The sequence below is a fragment of the Jaculus jaculus genome, chromosome 6 (genome assembly GCF_020740685.1).
Source record: "Jaculus jaculus isolate mJacJac1 chromosome 6, mJacJac1.mat.Y.cur, whole genome shotgun sequence".
Taxonomy (NCBI): domain Eukaryota; kingdom Metazoa; phylum Chordata; class Mammalia; order Rodentia; family Dipodidae; genus Jaculus; species Jaculus jaculus.
This window is the reverse complement of record NC_059107.1, coordinates 31,900,862-31,923,383: the sequence shown is the minus strand read 5'-3', so window position 1 is coordinate 31,923,383 and position 22,522 is coordinate 31,900,862. Positions and strand designations below refer to the sequence as shown.

Here is a 22,522-nt window from a genome sequence, read left to right as displayed (position 1 = left end):
GCCACCATGCCCAGCTGGGAACTCCATTATTTAAAGGCAGAGGAGTGGAGAAGAGTTCCTGATAAAGACCCAGGAAGGTGTGACAGGAGAAACTGTCTCCTGGAGCCAATGAAGGGGAAACAGGCAAGCATAAGGACTGGGCAAAGCCTAGGATTGGGTAGCTAGGTTATATGTGACCATATGGACAGGAAGAGTGGTGAGGGCTACAGGGGCAAAAACGTAACATTTCCAGTTTTGTTTTTGCAAGGCACAGTCAGTGGTCAGATCCCTTGTTCTGTCTTGGGCCCTCCACTGTATTTTCCTACTCCTCCACCTTCATAGGGCACCTGAGCTACTGTGGGCTCTCTTGGCAGTACTACCTCTAGCTTGGGTGAGCCAAAATACCCTATCTATCTGTTTATCTATCTATCTTTCTTTCTTTCTTTCTTTCTTTCTTTCTTTCTTTCTTTCTTTCTTTCTTTCTTTCTCCCTTCCTTCCTTCCCTCCCTCCCTCCCTCCCTCCCTCCCTCCCTCCCTCCCTCCTTCCTTCCTTCCTTTTTTTCCTCCCTCCCTCTCTTCCTTCCTTCCTTCCTTCCTCCCTCCCTCCTTCCTTCCTTTCTTTCCTCCCTCCCTCTCTTCCTTCCTTCCTTCCTTCCTTCCTCCCTCCCTCCCTCCCTCCCTCCCTCCCTCCCTCCCTCCCTCTCTCCCTCCCTCTTTCCCTTCCTTCCTCCCTCCCTTCCTCCCTCCCTCCCTCCCTCCCTCCCTCCCTTCCTTCCTTCTTTCCTTCTTTCTTATTTCTTTCTTTCAGAGAGAGTGAGAGAATGAATTGGCATGCCAGGGCCTCAGTCACTGTAATTGAACTCCAGATGCTTGTGCCACCTAGTGGGTGTGTACGACCTTGCACTTGCCTCACCTTTGTGCATCTGGTTTACGTGGGATCTGGAGAGTCGAACGTGGGTCCTTAGACTTTTCAGGCAAGTGCCTCAACCTCTAAGCCATCTCTCCAGCATCGATACCCAGTATTTCTACAGTCTCATAGCATTCAAAGGATCCTGATTCCTTTCATCCTTTCAATATATTTGCTTTTTTTTTTTTTTGCTATTGAAGAGGAAACAGAAGCTTATTGTTTCAATGTAGATTCCACTGAACAACTATGAACCTACATGCTAAGCAAAATCCTTTTGTTCTCATTATCTCATTTGCCCCCCACAGGCCTCTGACATGCTGGTCCCCATTTCACAGGTGTCTAGGTTGGGAGGTCTGGTGCAGCTGTCTCATGGACAGCTGAGTTCTAGGCTCAGACACAGGCCTCTTCATTCTACTCTCTGCACTTTCCAAACTCGAGCTCGTGTGTGTGTGTGTGTGTGTGTGTGTGTGTGTGTGTGATACTGCACTTCATGAAGCATCTCCAGGCCTTACTCTGCTTTGTGCTCACAACATCCCTATAAGGGTAGATGTTATTTCTCCTTGCTTCACAGACTGGAAAGGTGAAATTCAGAGTCACAAATGACTTACCCAAACTCATCCCATTAGTGCAACCCTTTCCTGAAGCACAGATTCAATTTCCAAAGGACAGACCCTTTCCCATGGCTCTCTGGCTCATGTCTTTCATCCTTAGGATGAAATTCACCTGCTTAGCCTGGCATAAAAGCCAGCCTGCCTGTTTTCTGGTATATCTTTGGTCCCTTCTTAGCCTATACCCTTTAGCATGTCCCTGCCTTCCCAACTATTGCCACAGATCTAACAGCATGACACATCTGTCAGTGCTTATGCCAACCCTGCTGTGATGGTTGGTAAGGCTCTGAGGTCCACAAGGGCAGGGTCTGCTCTGCTTCATCCACCCTCCTGTATCCAGCACAGTGGGCATCAGGAACCAGTGCAGGTGAGTGAATAAGTATTTGAGCTTGTTTTTGGCCTCCCCAGTGCTTGCTGGTTGCATAGGCTTCCGGAAAACAGCTGCCTCCTGGTTGGTTACCAAAGGACCCTTGATGGTCAGAGCTCCCGAATTCTGATTACAACTTCCTTCTTGGCCTTCCTCCAGAAGGAAAGAAGTTGTTGGTCCAGGATATTGCCTCTTGGAAGCTATAGATTAAGTATTCTTTTTTTAAAAAATATTTTTATTTATTTGCAAGGAGAGAGAGAGAGTAAGAGAATGAGTGCAAGCAAGCACGGGTACACAAGGGCCTCCCACTGCCACAGCCGAACACCAGATACGTGTGCCGCTTTATGCATCTGGCTTTACATGGGCACCAGGGATTTGAACCCAGTACAGCAGGTTTTGGTAGCAAGCGCCTTTAACTGATGAGCCATCTCCCCAGCCTGATTAAGTATTCTTGTACCTAACTATCCTTTCCCCCCCACCCCATAGGTGGCCAACACCCATTGTAGAAACACATGGACACCATTGGGGCCACCTGTTTGCTGCCTGGGGAAAGAGCCTTGGCCTGCCCACAGGAGAACAGGCCACCGCTCTTGGATAGCTCAGAGCTGGTAAGTTTAGCACTGGGTTCCCATTTTGGACTTACTCATGGCTATCAGCATTAAGGATAGGATAACTAGAGAAGCCTCGTGGGTTATTGGGCTTATATCCTTATGGCCTTCAATTGACTAAGCTGTTCATCTCCAACACGGTACCCCACTCCTTAGAAGTGCCATGGAACTCCAAGGAGGGGGTTGGTTTGCTTTTAAACATGATAGGAGCTTGAGCCGAGGTATGCCAACTCCAAACATAAAACTTTTGTCAGTCTACCACCCAGATGCCACACCTGCCCTGAGTGAATTGACATGTTCAATGTAAGCCCTCCTCGTTTTCTTGTGAAAAGAGCTCTCCCATAAAGAGCTGTACTCCTGAGCCCATTCCTTTCCCACTTCTCCAGTCCCTCTGGTATAGCTTCTCCTCCCAAGGCACTGCACTTGGACTCCGGGAGGACTGGAGTGCTGAATTGCTCTTTTTCCCTCTTTACCATTTTTTGTTTTTGTTTTTTGTTTTGGTGGTAAGCAGGTTGATGCACACTATGTATGATAGGCAAGAGCTCTACCACTGAGATGCATTCCCCAGTCTTCCCCTTCCGTGGACTAAGATTTACCAGTCCTTGCTTACCACACCCCAGAGCAGGAAATCCTTATGTAAATCATTTCATAATTCTTGGTCTCTGTTTCCCCATCAGAAAAACAGAGGCAAATGTAGTTGAATACTCTCCCCCCTCACTCAGATAAAAGGAGCTCATGAAGATAAAGGATCTTCCTGTGAAAGGCTCCTTGAATCATTTATGTAGATTTGCCCCCACCTCCCTTTCCAGGCAGGGTTTCACTCTAGTCCGGACTGACCTGGAATTCATTCTGTACTCTCAGGGTGGCCTCGAACTCACGGTGATCCTCCTAACTCCGCCTCCCGAGTGCTGGGATTAAAGGCATGTGCCACCACGCCCGGCTCATTTCTGTAGTTTTCTGGCTTGTTCAGACTTCTGCTCACTAGGCTTGCTGTTAAGCTGCGGGACGTTACCCTCACTGTATTGCCCACTCCCCTTCTCTGTCCAACCTGTGCCTCAGGCTCTGCTGTAGACATTTCCTTTGCCTTCAACTCATAGCGAGGCCCCAAGAGTGAGAAATGACTGCCTTTGCCAGGACTTTTTCTAGGTTCCTGCCATCATCTCTCTTCTTGCTCCTTTCTCTGAGACTCCTGCACAGGTCCCACATCTGTCCTATTGGTTCTGTTACATGCACCTGCAGTTTAAAAAATTCCCTTTGGCTTTGGGGGGGTGGTGCTCCACAGGGGTACCAAGTAGCCTCATCCTGTGATCTCTTTCCATAGCTTTGAGTTGAGGAAAGGCTATTTAAACACGTGTTATCTCAGTCCAGCCATATCTAGTCCTTTTCTAGAACTTTCCCTAAGTCTCTTTTGGTCACCAGAGAGGGTGTAGAACCAGACCCTCTAGACCAATTGTATCTCACACTCTGAGGAAAGAGAGCCCACGTTTCACTGGCATGTCCATGGTACTTCTCATCACACGCAGTTTCTTTGTGAACTGAGGCACTGTTCTTGTTCCCGCTTGGTAGAGGATGTCACCAACTCAAACAGGTGATGAGGTGTGTCCAGACTGGCTGGCATAGCAAGTTCCTTTAAGCAGTCACTACGGAAGCCAGATTGGATTTACCATGCTCTCTAATGCCTTTCTCCTCACTTTCCTGGCTGAGGTCTCCCCACTGTTCCTGAAGGTGCAGGGAGATGATTCTGTCTTTTGTGCATCTGGCTTTACATGAATACTGGGAATCGAACTCGGGTCCTTAGGCTTTGAAGTACCTTAACTGCTAATGTATCTCTCCAGCCCCAATGCTGTCTTCCCCACCCCCCAGGGTAGAGTCTCATTTTATTGCAGGCTGACCTGAAATTCACTATGTAGTCTCAGGGTGGCTATGAACTCATGGCGATCCTCCTACCTCTGCCTCCCAAGTGCTGGGATTAAAGGCGTGCACCACCACGCCTGGCTCTGATTCTGTCTTTTTAAATATTTTATTTTTATCTTTATTTATTTGAGAGAGAGAGAGAGAGAAAGAGACAAAGAAGCAGAGAAAGAGAGAGAGGCAGATAGAGAGAATGGGCATGCCAGGCCCTCTAGCCACTGCAAATGAACTCCAGATGCATATGTCACCTTGTGTATCTGGCTTACATGGGTCCTGGAGAATCGAACCTGGGGACTTTGGCTTTGCAGGCAAACGCCTTAACTGCTAGGCCATCTGTCCAGCCCTGATTCTATCTTTTATATGGCTTGGTCATCTCATAGTGTCTCTTCTTGAATCTCTCACTGTACCTAGGAGAAACAGAAACATCTAATCTACTTAAGCCATTGATTTCTCCATATATCCACTGTTTCCATCAAGCAATGCTAAAATACCTCTCCCACCTGAACAATGCTTAATGTACTTTTTTGTACACCATCGCTTTAATCCTTAGAACACCACAACCATTTAATTAACAAATCCTGAGAGTCCACTTAGAGCTAGCTAGTTGACATGGCTCTGAGCCCCATAAACAAGATATAGTCCCTGGTATTGAGTGACTTTTTTTTTTTTTTTTTTTTGGTGTTTTTGAGGTAGGGTCTCACTCTAGCCCAGGCTGACCTGGAATTCACTATGTAGTCTCAGGCTGTCCTCAAACTCACCGCAATCCTCCTACCTCTGCCTCCCAAGTGCTAGGATTAAAAGTGTGTACCACCATACCCAGCTTTGGGTGACTCTTGAGGAATATTGTTTTCTTGGTTTTGTGTAGGAGGTAACTGAGGGTAATATATATATATATATATATATATATATATATATATATATATATATATATATATATTTATAGATAGATAGATATAGATATAAATATAGATAGATATATAGATATAGGTATAAATTAGATATAGTCCCTGGTATTGGGTGACTTTTTTTATTTTTTGGTTTTTTGAGATAGGGTCTTACTCTAGACCAGGCTGACCTGGGATTCACTATGTAGTCTCAGGGTGGTCTTGAACTCACAGCGATCCTCCTACCTCTGCCTCCCAAATGCTAGGATTAAAGACATGCACCACCACACCCAGCTTTGGGTGACTTTTGAGGAGTATTGTTTTCTTGGTTTTGTATAGGAGGTAACTGAGGGTAATACCCCTGCCATCAAACAGAGAGCCAGGACTTTTCCAAGGTCACACAGTCAAAAGGGGCTAAGGCAAAGCTTGCTGGCTCATTTGATGTCTCATTACTGTTGGGTTCTTTTCAGGGGAGTGCTGGTTTTTACAAAGTTTTCCAATGATGTGGGAACATCTTTGCAATACGACCAACTGACCCCTTCAGAGTTCCTTGGGATTGACAGATGACTTGCCCTCTCCAAGCTCAGTTTCCTCATTTGTAACAGAGGAATGAGCAACCACTTCCAGTGTGCATCTGCTTCAATGTAACCATGTGATGGAATGGCTAAGACTCCAGTTGAGATTATTTGTCTACTTAGGGTCTGCTTCCCTGATTATTTCTAAATAGGAAGTGGGAGGGTTGGAGAGATGGTTTAGCAGTTAAGGTGCTTGCCTGCAATGCTAAAGGACCCATGTTCAATTCCCCAGGACCTACATAAGCCAGATGCACAAGGTGGTGCATACGTCTGAAGTTCGTTTGCAGCAGTGAAGGCCCTGGCACTCCTTTTCTCTATCTAACTCTTTCTCTCTCTCTCTCTCTCTCAAATAAATAAAATAAATAATTTTTTAAAAAAGAGATTTTTTAAAAAAGAGGAAGTGGGATTGAGTCCTATCTCTCTCTCTCTCTCTCTCACTTTCAATCAGCTGGTCCTTATTCAGGTGCATAAGCTGTTTTCCAGATAGGGGTCCAGTTTGGGGCAGTGGATCTTTGGAAGTAAATTCCAGTGCCATAGTAGATTGGACCATATAAAGTCTAAGCCAGGAGAGGATAGAGACCTTGGGCTGTGACCCCTCAATGAGGCTTCCTTGACAGATGGGCAAGATCCTCCAAGTGAGGTTCTACACACAGAACTGAGGTCTCTGGGTCTCTTCTTTAGCTCTTTTTAAAAAATATTTTAGCTTAGTGTGGTGGTGCATGTCTTTAACCCTAGCACTTGGGAGGCAGTGGTAGGAGGATTGCCATGAGTTCAAGGTCACCCTGAGACTACATAGTGAATTCCAGTTCCAGTTCAGCCTGGGATAGAGTGAGACCCTACCTGGAAAAACAAAACAAAAACAAACAAACAAAAAATAACCCAACAATATATATATATTAGAGTTGGACATGGTGGTGCATGGCTTTAATTTCAGCACTCAGGAGGCAGAGGTAGGAGGACTGCTGTGAGTTTGAGGCCAGCCTGAGACTACATAGTGAATTCCAGGTCAGCCTGGGCTAGAGCAAGACCCTACCTCAAACTCCCCAACTCACTACAAATTATTTGACAGAGAGGGAGAAAGAAAGAGGCAGGGGTATGTGTGTGTGTGCGTGTGTGTGGAGAGAGAGAGAGAGAGAGAGAGAGAGAGAGAGAAAGAAAGAGAGAGAATGGGTGCGGCAGGGCCTCCAGCTGCTACAAACAAACTCCAGATGCAGTTTACGTGGGCACTGGGGAATTAAACCTGGGTCCTTAGGCTTCACAGGCAAGTGCCTTAACCACCAAGCCATCTCTCCAGTGCCCTTTAGCTCTTTTTGATGAAAAGAAAGTTTTTTGGCTTACAGTCTTGAGGGGAAGCTTCACGATGGCAGGATTAAAAGATGGCAGAGCAGAGACTGGGCATCCCCTCTGCCACAGCAGGTGGACAACAGCAGCAAGAGAGTGAGCTGAACTCTGGCAAAGGGGAGATGGCTACAACACCCCTGAGCCCACCCCAAATAATATACTTCCTTCAGCAAGGTTCCACCTCCCAAATTGTCACCAGCTGGGAACCAAGCATTTGGAACACAGGGCTATGGGGGGACATCTAATTCAAACCACCGCATTCTTCCCCTGGCTCTTTAGCTCTTGTAGAGCGAGAAGCTGGGATGTCATGGCCTCTACCTCTTAGCCCTCTCTTTAGATTGCTCCCCTCCCAGCCTAGTGCTCCCCCAAATCCACCCCCTTGCTCTGAAGAAACCTCTTTAATGCTTTTCCCCCAGTACTTCAAAAACCTGTTCCTTTCCTTTATTTAGGTCATGTCCTGAGAGGCTTTCCTGCACTCTTATCTAAAGATATGTCTTTCTTTCCTAGTGACTCTCACGTCTAACCCTGCCTCCCCCTGTCACCATCATTACTGCCAGGACCACATTGTATATTGATTTTCTATCTCCTATATGGGAGTCCGAGCTCAGCAAGAGCATGACTTGGTCAGTCATGTCATGAACAGTGCTTAGAATAGTGCTGGGTTTATAGCGGGCATGGCATAGTCAATACCTTGGGCAGGGTGGCCAACTGAAGAAAAGACCACGCTCTGCCACGTGGTCTTCAGACCTGTGGCGTGGTGGTGCGCACCCTTGATCCCAGCACTCAGGAGGCAGAGGTAAGAGGATTGTTGTGAGTTTGAAGCCAGCCTGGGCTAGAGTGAGACCCTGCCTGGGAAACCAAACCAAACCAAACCAAACCAAACCACGTGCCAGACTGGAGATAGGTTAGGAGAGGCTAGTGCTATGATGGGATGTTTGCTCATTCAGTGACAACATACCAAGAGACAGCTACAGAGCTCTTGCTCTGGAGAGCCGGGAGGAAGGCCTCACCAGACTGAATTCAGTGACCTCTAGGGTCAGGATAGGGAAAGTAGGAGCTGAAAGGAAACATGGAACACAAGGAGAGGGGTGGCTTCTCTCTTCAGGATAGATACCTCCGAGGATGAGGAGTGATGTGTAGGCTCGTGAGCAGCAAGAGAGCCAAGGTGTGGGACGAGACAGGGATGCGGATTAGAAGACCAGCAGGGCTCAGAGAGGCAGGGCTCTTAGCCAGTGCCTGGGAAGCCAAGGTCCCAGAAGGCAGGAGGTAAGCTGGGCAGGGCAGTTCTCTACTCTGGTTGGAGTGGGGAATGGCCAGCCCGGCAGGGCCTCCTTCCAAATGTTGGCTCGTTTCTCCCCAGGTGCAGGAATGTCTGAAGCAATTTAAGGTGACAAGGTCACAGCTGCAGCAGATCCAAGTCAGCCTCCTGGGTTGCATGGAGCGGGCCCTGAAGGGAAAAGCCGACTCTGCCCCTGCCGTCCGGATGCTGCCCACATATGTGGGGTCTGTTCCACATGGCACTGGTGGGTGGCATAGAGGAGGACGGATGGAAGAAGGCATTCTGATCTGGGGGAGAGAAAGATCCTTATTGCTGTATACCATCTCCAAGGTCCCTAAGGGACTGGGCTTCTTAGACCTTGAGAATTTTTTTCTGGGAGGTAGATAGCTCTCTGTTTGCCAGCTGTATGTCTTTTCTTTCTTTTTTCCTTATTTCCTTTTTTTTTTTTTTTTTCTCCAAGGGTCTCACTCTAGCCTAGGCTGACCTGAAATTCACTACATAGTCTTCTCAGGGTGGCCTTGAACTCACGGCAATCCTTCTACCTCTGCCTCCCAAGTGCCGGGATTAAAGACATGCGCCACCATGCCTAGCCTTTTCTTTCTTTCTTTTTTAAATTTTTTATTTATTTGTTTGAGAGCGACAGACACAGAGAGAAAGACAGATAGAGGGAGAGAGAGAGAATGGGTGCGCCAGGGCTTCCAGCCTCTGCAAACGAACGCCAGATGCGTGTGCCCCCTTGTGCATCTGGCTAATGTGGGACCTGGGGAACCGAGCCTCGAACCGGGGTCCTTAGGCTTCACAGGCAAGCGCTTAGCCGCTAAGCCATCTCTCCAGCCCTTTTCTTTCTTTCTTTCTTTTAAAAATGTCTTGGGGCTGAAGATATGGTTCAACAGTTAAGGCACTTGCTTCAAAGTCTAACAATCCAGGTTCTATTCTCCAGTACACATCTTACACATCTAAATCCAGATGCACAAAGTGGTGTGGGCACCTAGAATTTATTTGAAGTGGCTAGAGGCCCTGGTGTATTCATTCTCTCTTGCCTTGCTTCTCCCTCTCTCTCTCTCTCTCTCTGCTTGCAAATAACTAAAGTATTTTTAGACAAATTTTTTAATTTTTTTGTTTATTTTTCATTTATTTGAGAGTGACAAACAGAGAAAGAGGGAGAGAGAGAGAGAGAGAGAGAGAGAGAGAGAGAGAGAGAGAAAGAGAGAGAGAGAGAGAGAATGGGCGTGCCAGGACTTCCAGACACTGCAAATGAACTCCAGACGTGTACACCCCCTTGTGCATCTGGCTAACATGGATCCTGGGGAATCGAGCCTTGAACCGGGGTCCTTAGGCTTCACAGGCAAGTGCTTAACCGCTAAGCCATCTCCCCAGCCCAAATAAAGTATTTTTAAAATATTTTGTTTGGGCTGGAGAGATGGTTTAGCGGTTAAGTCACTTGCCTGTGAAACTTAAGGACCCATGTTTGACTCTCCAGATCCCATGTAAACCAGACACATGACAGTGAGGCAAGCACAAGGTTGCACATGCCCACTGGGTAGTGGTACAAGCATCTGGAGTTCGATTTCAGTGGCTGAGGCCCTGGTGTGCCAATTCTCTCTCTCTCTCTAAGGTTATATATATGTTATTTGTAAGGAGAGAGAGAATAGATGTGCCAGAGTCTCTAGCCACTACAAACAAACTCCAGATGCATGCACCACTTTGTGTATCTGGATTCACATGGGCACTGGGGGAACTGAACCAGGCTTGTTAGGCATTGCAGGCAAGTTCCTTAACCACTGAGCAACCTCTCCAGCCCCCAGAGGCATGACTTTCTCTGATGTGCTTGACCTCTAGAGAAAGGAGACTTCCTGGTGCTGGAGCTGGGGGCCACAGGAGCCTCACTGCGGGTGTTGTGGGTGACTCTCACAGGCACTGAGGGCTATAAGGTGGAGCCCAGGAGCCAAGAGTTTGTGATCCCTCAAGATGTGGTAGTGGGTGCTGGCCAGCAGGTGAGTAGTCTGGGTCTATCCTTTGGGGCTTGGGATCTGGCTGAGTGGCTGGGGCTCAGGTGGACAGAACTAAGCATGTCCCTTGTCCCATAGCTCTTTGACTTTGCCGCCCACTGCCTGTCTGAGTTTCTGGATGCACAACCTGTGGGCAATCAGCCTTTGCAGCTCGGGTTCAGCTTCTCCTTCCCTTGTCACCAAACAAGCTTGGACAGGGTGAGGTGGAGGGGATATGGGGATAGTGGGTGGAGAGAGACCACAGTCCTGTGGAGGCCACTGGAAAAAGTAATTCTGTTTTTCTGTCTTCAGAGCACCCTCATTTCCTGGACAAAAGGTTTTAAGTGCAGTGGTGTTGAAGGCCAAGATGTGGTCCAGTTGCTAAGAGATGCCATTCAGAGGAAGGGGGTGAGTGGAGGTCAAGATGATGCTTGTGCTTCTAGGAGGTCCTGCTTCCTCCTCTGGGCGTAGTAGACTTTATCCAGTTTAACTCTGGGGTAAATGTTGCTTCCTTTATAAACAAGGAAACTGAGGCTAAGAGAGATTTAAGTAAAATGATCAGGCCTTGGAGTGGGGGGGACAGGATGAAGGGAGGAGGGAACACAACATGAAAAAGACATCGATCCTATCCTCAAGAACCTTACGGTTTGGAAGGGCACCCATAAAAGATCGTCTCTGTGTTCAGATGACTCTGGGAATAGCCAAGAGAGTGCAGAAACGTGAGCGAGCCGTTTACCTGGTATTTAAGTGAAGGTTGGAGAGGAAGAGCTAGCCCCAGGGAAGAGTATATGCCCAAATCTGGATTCTGGAGAAGGGCAGGTCCTTCTGGACTAACTGTAGGGGACTGGCTAGAAGTGAGGCTGGAAAGGATAGTTAGGGGTGCCTGGCCAGGATATGGGTGAAGCAAGCAAGAAGCAAATTTTGAGGCGACACTCATCCTGGTCCTGTGGGGAGCACTGGAGGTGATGGCAGAGGTTGGAAAGCCCCTGTGATCCTGAGGACCCAATTTGGGGAAGGGGGTGGTTGAGTGTGGGATCTATAGAGCAGGGCCCTGCAAACATTTCATGGACTCAGGCTCTCTCCATCAAAGGTGGGGTCCCAGTCCCGTCCATCCCCTCCCCACTCCTTACACCCAGGCTGGTCCTGACCTTTATCCATCCCACTGCCTAGACCTACAACATTGACGTCGTAGCCGTGGTGAATGATACCGTGGGCACCATGATGGGCTGTGAGCTGGGTGCCAGGCCATGCGAGGTCGGGCTTATCGTAGGTGAGCCATGGGCCATTTGTGACGGGAGGGTGGTAGCTATCTGACGGGCAAGCTCTGACAGGGTCCTCCCTGCCAGACACCGGTACCAATGCCTGTTACATGGAGGAGGCGCGTCACGTGGCAGCATTGGACGAGGACCGAGGCCGCACTTGTGTCAGCGTTGAGTGGGGGTCGTTCAGTGACGACGGAGCCCTGGCACCAGTGCTCACCACCTTCGACCATGTCCTGGACCAGGGGTCCCTGAATCCTGGTGCTCAGAGGTGGCCTGGCGGGTGCCCTGACTCTGATCTAGGGCCTATCCCTTTGATCCTTGTCTTCCATCTCCTCTGCTCTCTATCTAGCCTTTGGGTTTCTCCCTTTGAGAGACTGCAGCTTTCCCCTGGGGGATCCCAGGCCAGGCTCAAAAAGAAGAAAGGCTTCGAGGTTCTAGAACTCAGTTTTCAACCGTTGGTCCTTTTCATTTTATTTTTAAATATTTTATTTACTTATTAGAGAGAGAGAGAGAGAGAGAGAAAGGCAGATACAGAGAGAGAAATTGGTGCGCCAGGGCCTCTAGCCACTGCCAGCAAACTCCAGATGCATGGCGCCCCTTTGTGCATCTGGCTTACGTGGGTACTGGGGAATCGAACCTAGGTCCTTAGGCTTCACAGGCAAGTGCCTTAGTGGCTAAGACATGTCTCCAGTGCCATTTGCCCTTCTTGTTCCTGCCTGATCAGCTTCAGCAGGTTGGGGGATGGGCACTGGAAATAGCTGAGCCAGGTGTTCCCTGCCTTCCTCACACCCTGCGGCCCCTTTAGGTGGCCCCAGAAAGTAACCTAAGTTAGAGGGGACGACCCCACCTGGCCTCTGGGAGGCCATTTGCATCTGAAGCCTTCAGTCTGGGGACCCTGAAGAAAGTGATTCCTTTTTTTGGGTGGGGGAGCTCTTTCAGGTGGCGCCAAGTGGGCAGAGAGCTCAAGGGTTCTGCGTCACTCTTTTCCCCTTCAGGTTTGAGAAGATGATTGGGGGCCTGTACCTGGGCGAACTGGTGCGGCTGGTGCTGGCCCACTTGGCTCAGCATGGGGCCCTCTTTGGTGGCCACACCTCTCCTGCCTTGCTGAGCCCAGGCAGCCTCCTCCTGGAGCACGTGGCCGAGATGGAGGAGTGAGTCCCGGGAAGCCCACAGCTTAGACAAGGGGACACTTGGCTTGGGAGAAGAGATCATACGCTGGTCCCCGAGGTAGCGGTGGGGCTTTGTTGCACAGGGAGTTACCTGAGCCCCAGTTCAACATCCTGTTCCTCCCTTTCCCCTTTCCCACTAGCGCCTGCAATGGGGCAGCCCATACCCACACCGTCCTGCAGGGCTTGGGTGTGAGCCCGGACGCCTCGGACGCCGAGCTCGTGCAGCGCGTGTGTGCGGCGGTGTGCTCGCGGGCCGCCCGCCTCTGCGCCGCTGCCCTGGCCGCAGTCCTGGCCCGCCTCCAGCACAGCAGGGAGCAGCGGGCACTCCAGGTGGCCGTGGCCACTGGAGGGCGAGTGTTTGAACGGCACCCCAGGTATTGTGAAGACACAGTCCTATGTGAGCATGTAGCGTGAACATACGTGTGTATGATACATTCCCCAGAGAGCATGCTGGGATCAAAAGCACAAGCCGCTGGCCATGAATCTAAACAGAGTGAGGGTCACCCTGGGCTGTGGGAGATCAAGAGTGAAAACAACATTTCATTTGGTACGTGAAGGAGGGCATGGCAGCATTGGATATGTGACTGGTACACAGAAGAGATTTAGGATTGAACTAAAGTGATATAGAACCCAGAGCTTCAGCAGGCCGTAGGAGTCAGATGCCAAGCTGGGCATATCTGGTGTGTTTGCATAGATTTCACAACATCCTAAAGGAGACAGTGATGCACTTGGCCCCAGAATGTGAGGTCTCCTTCATCCCCTCTGTGGATGGTGGTGGCCGGGGTGTGGCCATGGTGACTGCCGTGGCTGCCCGTCTGGCCGCCCACCGGCAGCTGCTGGAGGAGACCCTGGCACCATTTCAGTTGAACCACGAGCAGTTGAGAGCGGTGCAGGCACAGATGCGGGAGGCCATGGTCAGGGGGCTCCGAGGAGAGGCCTCCTCCCTCCGCATGCTGCCCACCTATGTACGAGCCACGCCCGACGGCAGTGGTGAGTACCTGGCCGGAGTAAAGGACTGGGATATGGGCTCCTTTGGGTCATGGTGTGTGCCGGAACCACCATTTCTGTCCTGGCGCTGAGTGTCTCTGCCCGACAGAGCGAGGTGACTTCCTGGCCTTGGACCTCGGGGGCACCAACTTCCGGGTACTTGTGGTACATGTCACAGAGGGAGGTGTGCAGATCACCAACCAGGTCTACTCCATCCCTGAGGGTGTGGCCCAGGGGTCTGGGCAGCAGGTGCTCACTCACTGCTTACGCTCTGTTGTCAGAGGTGGGGAAGGTGGGATGGAGCCTCCCCCCTGACCTGCCATACCCCGCAGCTCTTTGATCACATCGTGGATTGCATCGTGGACTTCCAGCAGAGGCAGGGCCTGAGTGGACAGAGCCTCCCCCTGGGTTTCACCTTCTCCTTCCCATGCAAGCAGCTTGGCTTGGACCAGGTAAGGGAATCAAGACCAGGAAAAGTGATCTCAAAGGCCCTGTTGCAGTCAGGTTCGCATTGCTGGCAGAAATCACCTGACCAAGAGCAGCTTGTGGGGAAAAAGGGTTTATTTTGGCTTACAGGCTCAAGGGAGAAGTTCCAAGATGGCAGGGGAAAATGATGGCACGAGCCGTGGGTAGACATCACCCCCTGGCCAACATAAGGTGGATAATAGCAACAGGAGAGTGTGCCAAACACTGGCATGGGGAAACTGGCTATAATACCCATAAACCCGCCCCCAACAATACACTGCCTCCAGGAGTCGTTAATTCCCAAATCTCCATCAGCTGGGAACCTAGCATTCAGGACAGCTAAGTTTATGGGGGACACCTGAATCAAACCACCACAGGCCCCTATCCACCTGTTCTTCACAGGGTGGCAGAAAGCCATAAAAAGAACTGTTGGGGGGGGCAGCATTACTGGGCTGAGCCTGTACACAGCCTTGTCTTCCCTAGACCTGGGGTTCCCACAGTTAAGGTAGGCCCAGGTTGGTGTCCACTAGAGGACACATTGCCTATTTCGGCATGGCTCTGGTGTGCTGTCTTAGGGTCCTGCAGGAAGCAACATTCTTCCTATATGGGGGGGGGCACTTGAGGTCACTTCCCCCTACCTTGCTTATTTTCTTAGTGCCTGGAGCAGTGCTGGGGGCCTGACCAGGCAGAGTGACATGACAGTACATAGCCGACTTCTCGTCTCCACACCTCTGCTTCTACTTATAAACTCATGCTGAGAAGTTTGCTGCTTCTCTAGCTGCCACCCCCCCCCCAACCTCCAAGGCCTCTGTTATATTCGTAGATGCCTTACTTACTTTCTAGCCTGCATTTGTGATCTTTACCCTCTGCTCCTGTTCTGACCTCTGACCCACAGCTGTTTGCTCTGCTTTCTTTCATACCATAGTTCTTTTGGATGATAAAACTGGCATGTCTCTCTCTGCTGGTCTGCTTGGCCCTGGGCTCAGCAAGCTTGCTTCTCTCTCTCTTTCTTTCTTTGAGAGCAACAGACGGAGAGAGAAAGGCAGAGAGAGAGAGAGAGTGAGAGAGAGAGAGAGAGAGAGCGAGAGAGGGAGAGAGAGGGAGGGAGAGGGAGAGAATGGGCGCGCCAGGGCCTCCAGCCACTGCAAACGAACTCTAGATGCATGCGCCCCCTTGTGCATCTGGCTAACGTGGGTCCTGGGGAATCGAGCCTCGAACCGGAGTCCTTAGGCTTCATAGGCAAGCGCTTAACCGCTAAGCCATCTCTCCAGCCCAAGCTTGCTTCTTTTGATTATTCCTTCCAAGACTCAAGAAGTGTGTCTCAGTGTGTAAGTCTAGGCACGCAAGAAACACAGTCTGATTAACTTCCTGTAACTGAACCTGTTTTCTATATTGAGTCCATATTCTTGCCGGGCATGTAGCTCCATGGTAGAGCATTTACCTAGCTTTTAGTGTCATATTCCCTTGACAGTCCCTGCTCCTTCCCTCAAAAGTACACTAAGAAAAGCCAGGCGTGGTCACACACGCCTTTTATCCCAGCACTCGGGAGGCAGAAGTAGGAGGATCGTTGTGAGTTCAAAGACACCCTGAGACTATGTAGCAAATTCTAGGTCAGCTTGAGCAGGGCAAGACCCTACCTCAAAAAAAAAAAAAAAAAAAAAAAGACAGAAACAAAGAAAGGAAGAAAGGAAGGAAAGTATTGGGGCTGGAGAGATGGCCCAGTGGTTAAGGCATTTGCCAGCAAACGTAAGGTTCCAGGTTCGATTCCTCAGTACCCACGTAAGCCAGGTGCACCAGGTGTCGCATGTGTCTGGTGTTCATTTGCAGCAGCTAAAGGCCCTGGTATACTCATTCCTTCCTCTCTGCCTCTCTCTCTCTCTCAAATAAATAAATAAAATATTTAAAAAACAAAAAGAAGTACACTAAGAAAAGAACAGTCTCTTTTCAGAGATAGCTGGGTCCCTTGCTACTAAGTCCTGTTGCTTTACAATAAAGATATGTTCTGTCCTGTCTTAGGTGTCTGTCTTTCCATGTGTCGTTCACTTGTATTTGGAACAAATGGGAATATCTTGCATCCAAAAGGTTGTATCTCTAACTTTGAGGACTCCTTCCTTTGACGTGGCTCTTGGACTCTCTTTTTGAAAGGCTTGGGTTTTTCTGAAGTTTCTCCACCCTCCTTTTTCTTATGTTCAACATTCAACTACCTCTGTCCTTTCCCAACCCAATTACCAAGGGCCATTCCTTCTGGGCAGATGTCTTTAAATGGCTAGACCTTCAAGCTGCCTGAGCATCCTGGAACTAAGAATGGAAGACATAGGTCAAATTGTTATTAATCGGCTTCTTCCACTGAAAGCCTCCTGGGGAATTAGGCGGGGTCAGAAAGCAAAGCCTCTGACCATAGGGCAAGGTGGACGAGGAATCCTGTTTGCAGAGAGCAGAAATTGTTATGCTTGTTATGGGACAAAGGCTCTGAGGCCAGTGAGATTTACCCCCTACCCCAATGCTACCCTAGGGCATCCTCTTGAACTGGACTAAGGGTTTCAATGCATCAGACTGTGAGGGCCAAGATGTGGTCTGTCTATTGCGGGAAGCCATCAGGCGCAGACAGGTAGGAGCCTGCAGGCCTCCAGGGTTGCTTTGGGGGCCGTGGGAGGCCTAGAAGGGAGCAAAGGGTCATTTGCTTCCTTGAGGGGAGGGCAGGGGTCCTCTACAATAGAGACCTCTAGGTCCAGTGCTGGTTGTCATGACGACTCTGTTGCCCAGCAACTAAGCAGCATCCTTTTGTATGCAGGCAGTCGAGCTGAATGTGGTTGCCATTGTCAATGACACGGTGGGGACCATGATGTCTTGTGGCTACGAGGATCCCCGTTGTGAGATGGGCCTCATTGTGGGTAAGGAAGGTCCAGCCCCTTGTGCTCCTACTGCCTGATAATGCATTGCCTCCTGTTGCCTCCTCAGGTTGGACATTACGGTGACCTCGAGGATGTGGCATTCTCTTTCTCTGACCCAACAGGGCCGGGGAAACAATACACTGAGCCTGGGATGTTTAGTCTGGTTTAGCTGCTGAGTCTCAGTTTGCTGTTTGGTTAATGAATCTCTGCTTTGGCCTCCAGAGGGCTAGCTGTGCCCCTCCCAGCTGCATGACATTGGGCAACTCACTAAATCTTCACAGTGCCTGTCTCCAGGAGGCATGGGGATTAAATGAGAGGAGGCCAGGCAGGACACAGTGCCTGCCGCATGGTGGCCACACAGTGTTTGACACTGGAGGCGCAGTGGCAGGTCAGTGAGTTAGGGTTCTTCAGACAGTCCAAGATGCCATGTCTTCCACTAAGCATTTACCCTGAGCATCTGGTAGCAGTATTAAGGGACAGGAACCCACACAAGAAAGAAGAGGAAATCTGTCTCTGCAGACCTGACCATCCACAGGGTGTTGAGCCCAGGCCAGCCGGCAGCAGTTAGACCTGATTCTGACTCCATACACAAGGGGGTGGGGGCAGATAGCATGCTTGATCTTAGCCAGGCATAAAAGACACTTATGTTTGAGAAGAAATACAAGTGGGACAGGTCAGTATCACAAAGGAACTAGACTTGGGACAAGTGGTACTTTGAAATGGAGTTTTAGACGAGAGGGGCTGCCTAGGATGGGGAGGAGGGCAACCAAACTCCTTGAGCTATCAGTTTCTTAGGCGGCCTCCTAAGGATGAGAGTTTTTTTTTTTTTTTTAAAAAAAACAAAAAATAAAAAAAACAACAACACAGTACCTGACACTGGTAGGTGTTTTGGAGAGGTTTAAGCGTATTTCTGTATAAACTGGATGACTTCCAGGTGAGGCTAACGGGACCCACCTGCTCAGGAGTGGAACCGTGTAGAGAGAGGAATGCCTTTACTTAGGATGTGGGGCCTGCCTGGAGTTTCTTTCCCTCTTGGCTTTAATGACACTTCTCTGTAACTTTTCCTGACTCCTGCGCTCTCATCTTCCATCGTGCTCTCCTTTGTGTTCCTATTAGGACCTATGGAGGGGATTATGGCCAGGCTCTGGGGCGGGTCTTGTTCCCAAGCCCTGGGCCCTCTATCAGTTAGGTTGACTAAAGGCCTGGTAGACCCGTTCCAGGGAGGTTCAGCTACTTACCAGCAGAGAGAATGGGGACACCACGTATCTCCCAAGGGAATGACATGATTGACAGACACCACGGTAGATTCATTGACAGTGGTGTGGGTAGAGGAAGTGGTAGTGGCCCCAAGGTGGAGCCAGGTGTGGTGGCATACGCTTTTAATCCCAGCACTCGGGCTGAGGTAGGAGGATCACCATGAGTTCGAGGCCACCCTGAGACTACATAGTGAATTTCAGGTCAGCCTGGGCTACAGTGAGACCCTACCTCGAAAAACCAAAAAAAAAAAATAAAATAAAATAAAAAAAAATAAAACAATAAATAAAATAAAGGAAGGAAGGGATGGAAGATGGAGAAGTAGGGAGTAAGCCTGAACCTTGTCATTTTGGTATGGGAAGGGCCCCCACAAGGGCCTTGCCTCCATCAGTAACTGGCCCCCGCCATCCCTGCTCTCTCTGCAGGAACTGGCACCAATGCGTGCTACATGGAGGAGCTCCGGAATGTGACCAGCGTGGCCGGAGACTCGGGCCACATGTGTATCAACATGGAGTGGGGTGCCTTTGGGGATGATGGCTCGCTGGGCCTGCTCAGCACCTGTTTTGATGCTATTGTGGACCAGGCATCCATCAATCCGGGAAAGCAGAGGTGCGGGCTGGCCCTAGGTAGTAGAGATTGGCAATGGCCTGCACTGGTGATAATAGTTAGTAGGATCCACTGTTTCATGTAGACACACATGCCCTTTTTTTTTTTTTTCAAGATAGGGTCTCACTCTAGCTCAGGCTGACCTGGAATTCACCATGTGGTCTCAGGGTGGTCTTGAACCCATGGCAATCCTCATACTTATGCCTCCCGAGTGCTGGGACTAAAGGCGTGCACCACCACGCCTGGCCACACATGCACTTTTATACAGGTTTGAGAAGATGATCAGTGGTATGTACTTGGGGGAGATTGTACGCCATATCCTCCTGCATTTAACCAGCTGTGGGGTTCTCTTCCGGGGCCGGCAGGCCCAGTGCCTTCAGACCAAGGACATCTTCAAGACCAAGTTTCTCTCTGAGATCGAAAGGTACCTGAGGCCGGCATTGCAATGGAAACGATCTGTCACTGTTGGGGACGGGTGGGGGGGATGCTGGCTGCTGTTGTTGGTGGGGGGGGTCCACCATGGAGGATGAGACTCCTTGAGAGAGGTGAAGCTAATGTAAGGACCCAAGAGTTCTATGTCTATTCCCTCCTGGCCCCTAGTGATAGCCTGGCCCTGCGGCAGGTCCGGGCCATCCTGGAGGATCTGGGGCTCCTCCTGACCTCTGATGATGCCCTGATGGTCCGAGAGGTGTGCCAAGCTGTGTCCCGGAGGGCTGCCCGACTCTGTGGGGCAGGTGTAGCTGCTGTAGTAGAAAAGATACGGGAGAACCGGGGCCTGGAGGAGCTGACGGTGTCTGTGGGGGTAGACGGGACCCTCTACAAGATGCACCCGCAGTGAGTCTGGGAGAATGGGATGGGCAGGGAGGCACAGCCAGGTGGGCTTGGATGGCATGGGCTCACTTCAGCCCCTTCTCCTCACAGCTTCTCCAGCCTGGTGGCGACAACGGTGAGGGAGCTGGCCCCTCGCTGTGCGGTCTCCTTCTTACAGTCCGAGGACGGCTCGGGCAAAGGTGCGGCATTAGTCACCGCTGTGGCCTGTCGCCTTGCCCAGACTGCCCAGGTCTGAAGAAATCCCCATGAACCACAGGATCGCAGGCCCGGCTTTGCGGGACCGAGGCCTGGGCCAAGCTTGTCCCTCAGCCAGGCCCAGCCCCCCGGGACTCCTCAGTGTGTGTGCAAGCCCTCATCTTGCCTTTGCCCTTTGGCTTTCCCTGAGAGAAGTAGCACTCAGGTTAGCAATATATATATATAATTTATTTACATTCACGTCCGCTAAATTCCCTACGTGCCCCTGGCAGCCAGGCAAGGCTGTGTACATAAGGCCAAGTGTAAGTGCATGAATGCACTTAAAACAGAGTCAGGACACAAGCTTCACACAACAGGCCCCACACGGGGGCACTGGCCAGCCCCAGGAATGGGCACGCCACGGCACACACACTTGCCATTGTACAGCCCGGGACTCCCATTGCATATTCACACTCCCCGCTGGGCAGGGCACCTCGAGGCTGGGGAAGGGTGGGGGGGGATAGGGCGGATCAGGGAGGAGCCATTGGGTGTCCCTGGGTGGGTGGGAGAAGGGCAGCATGTGAGAGGCAGATGTGTACCGACACCAGGTGTGAAAGACGTGAGCAGCCTCCAGGTGTGCGGCATGAGATGCGCGTGATGGGGGAGGGTCCTGCGTGACCAGGGGAAGGGGTGCATGTGAGATGAGCGCATGAGGCATGTATGAACACATGCCCGTGTGGTGATTGTGTGCCTGAATCCAGGGGCTAGCCCCTGTCCAGCTGAGGCCCTCAGTCCCCTTCCCCCCACCCTCGCCCCGGGCTTGAAGCCAGGCCCCTCAGGTGGGCCCCTACCCAGCACGCACAAAAATGTTTGCATAAGGCCCAGCTCGGGCAGGAGCTCTGGGGGGCCATGTCCCGAGCCCAGCATGTGTGCACATGCCCGTGTGTATGCGGGGAGGTGTGGGGGGGTGGGCCCTAGTGAGGGACAGGGGAGAGGTAGCATCACACGTATATACACACACACACACAGGTGGGCTGGGCAGGGCCCAGGCTCCAGGCACTGTCTACTCTGGGCCCTGGGGCCAGGCAGAGTGTGAGCAGGAGGCTATGCCAACCTGGCCAGGCAGTCCATGGAGGGATGAGGAGATTGGGCAGGGTCTGAAGGACCAGCATTAAGGGACTTCAGCTAGGAGGGGGTTCTGTCCAAGCAGCTATCCCCCCCCCCAGTGTGGGAGTAGGGCCCCTGTCCGGCTTCTGCCTGTCCCTGGTGGGTGCCAAAGCTGGTGAGAGTGTAGGCATTATGGGCCTGGCTGGCCTTAGCACTCGGCCTCTGACACTGTGAAGAGGCCAGCATCTGGCTGGCCCAGTCCGGCCACGGCTGCTGCCAGCTGGCTGAGGTTGCCGTTGGGGAAGTGCCGCGCCTCCCACAGGTTGAGGATCATGGCTGTGGGGCTAGGCTTGGAGGCAAAGAAGCTGAGATGGCTGCAAAGAGGAGGGGAGCCTGTCAGTGGCCTGGCCTCACCCCCAGGCTGTCCCCTTACGATCCCCACGCCAGCCTAACCAGGGATAAGGCATCCCCTCTGACAAACGCACTGCCTTACTTGGTCACTAGTCAGTGTGGCATAGGTCTGTAGGCCTCCTGTTATCCACCCGCCCCCACCCCATCTGCCCAGACTGGCAGTAGGTAGTCTTTTCAGCCCCCTCCTTGCCCATCTCCCACTCACCTGTCCAGGTGGAGTTTCTGGGCTAGGGTCCGCCAGTCGGCACCCCGGCTACAGGGTGGGTCTAGGCTGGTAATGATCTTCTGCCGAATGAGGAAGGGGATCTTGAAGGCACTGGGGCCCACCAGGGCTGGGACCCCCCCCTTCACTCTCCAGAGCTAGCAGGTCAGCAAACCTTGTGTCCTAGGAAGTGGGAGGCACGAAGGAAGTACCTGTCACACCTCTGCCCACCGCTGCTTCCTGGCTGGGAGAGCTCCTAGATCACCCCCTGGCATAGGAGGGCATTGGGGCTCTCAGGCATCCTCTCCCTATGTGCCAGGGCTTTATTCTTTGGATCTCAGAGGTGTCATGATCTTCCCAAAGTCATAGCCAGTGACAGGAAACTTTATTCCTCTCTCCACCTCGTATCCCTGCCATTCTGCCACCTCTGCTGGCCAGCACTAAGGATTCTCCTCTGACCGCCTGTTTTCCCACCTATGATTTTGCTACCGAGAATGAACTTGCCCACCATCCTGCCTGTCAATCCCCTGCTTATCCTCTGGGGCCCAGGGTAGAAGTCCCTTCTTGGAGTAAAAACCCTCCAGAGCCCCTCGCCAACTGCCTCTGCCTGCTGCTGCTTCCTTGGCCTGCTTGACCCCCTACCCATGTCCCACGTGCATGGGCACCTTCTCCCCAGAAAGTCGGGGGTGGCTGCCTGGTGGTTTCTAGAAGGAAAG

General features: G+C 51.2%; 2 protein-coding genes across 2 annotated transcripts in view; one reads left to right on the top strand and one right to left on the bottom strand.

The window, feature by feature from the left end:
• Positions 1-2,373: 2,373 nt before the first annotated feature.
• On the top strand, positions 2,374-20,147 carry Hk3 (hexokinase 3). The gene is made up of 18 exons (XM_004664969.2): positions 2,374-2,469; positions 8,541-8,703; positions 10,299-10,453; positions 10,547-10,666; positions 10,760-10,855; positions 11,618-11,717; positions 11,794-11,977; positions 12,705-12,860; positions 13,019-13,252; positions 13,573-13,868; positions 13,975-14,114; positions 14,198-14,317; positions 16,843-16,938; positions 17,122-17,221; positions 18,901-19,084; positions 19,350-19,505; positions 19,682-19,915; positions 20,003-20,147. The coding sequence occupies exons 1-18, from the start codon at positions 2,374-2,376 to the stop codon at positions 20,145-20,147; spliced, it is 2,775 nt and encodes a 924-aa protein (XP_004665026.2).
• A 166-nt stretch (positions 20,148-20,313) lies between these two features.
• Unc5a (unc-5 netrin receptor A) overlaps positions 20,314-22,522 on the bottom strand; it is a 72,923-nt gene continuing 70,714 nt past the window's right edge. The window contains 3 exon segments of the mRNA XM_004665042.2: positions 20,314-21,567; positions 21,810-21,949; positions 21,951-21,989. Coding sequence (XP_004665099.1) covers positions 21,402-21,567; positions 21,810-21,949; positions 21,951-21,989 — 345 coding nt within the window. The 3' untranslated portion in view covers positions 20,314-21,401.

Excerpts from the sequence above, each read along its gene's own strand:
- Hk3 (XM_004664969.2), top strand. The coding sequence starts at position 2,374 with ATGGACACCATTGGGGCCACCTGTTTGCTGCCTGGGGAAAGAGCCTTG. Across the intron at positions 13,253-13,572 it reads GTGTTTGAACGGCACCCCAG|ATTTCACAACATCCTAAAGG; the intron begins GTATTGTGAAGA and ends GTGTTTGCATAG. Across the intron at positions 13,869-13,974 it reads AGCCACGCCCGACGGCAGTG|AGCGAGGTGACTTCCTGGCC; the intron begins GTGAGTACCTGG and ends TCTGCCCGACAG.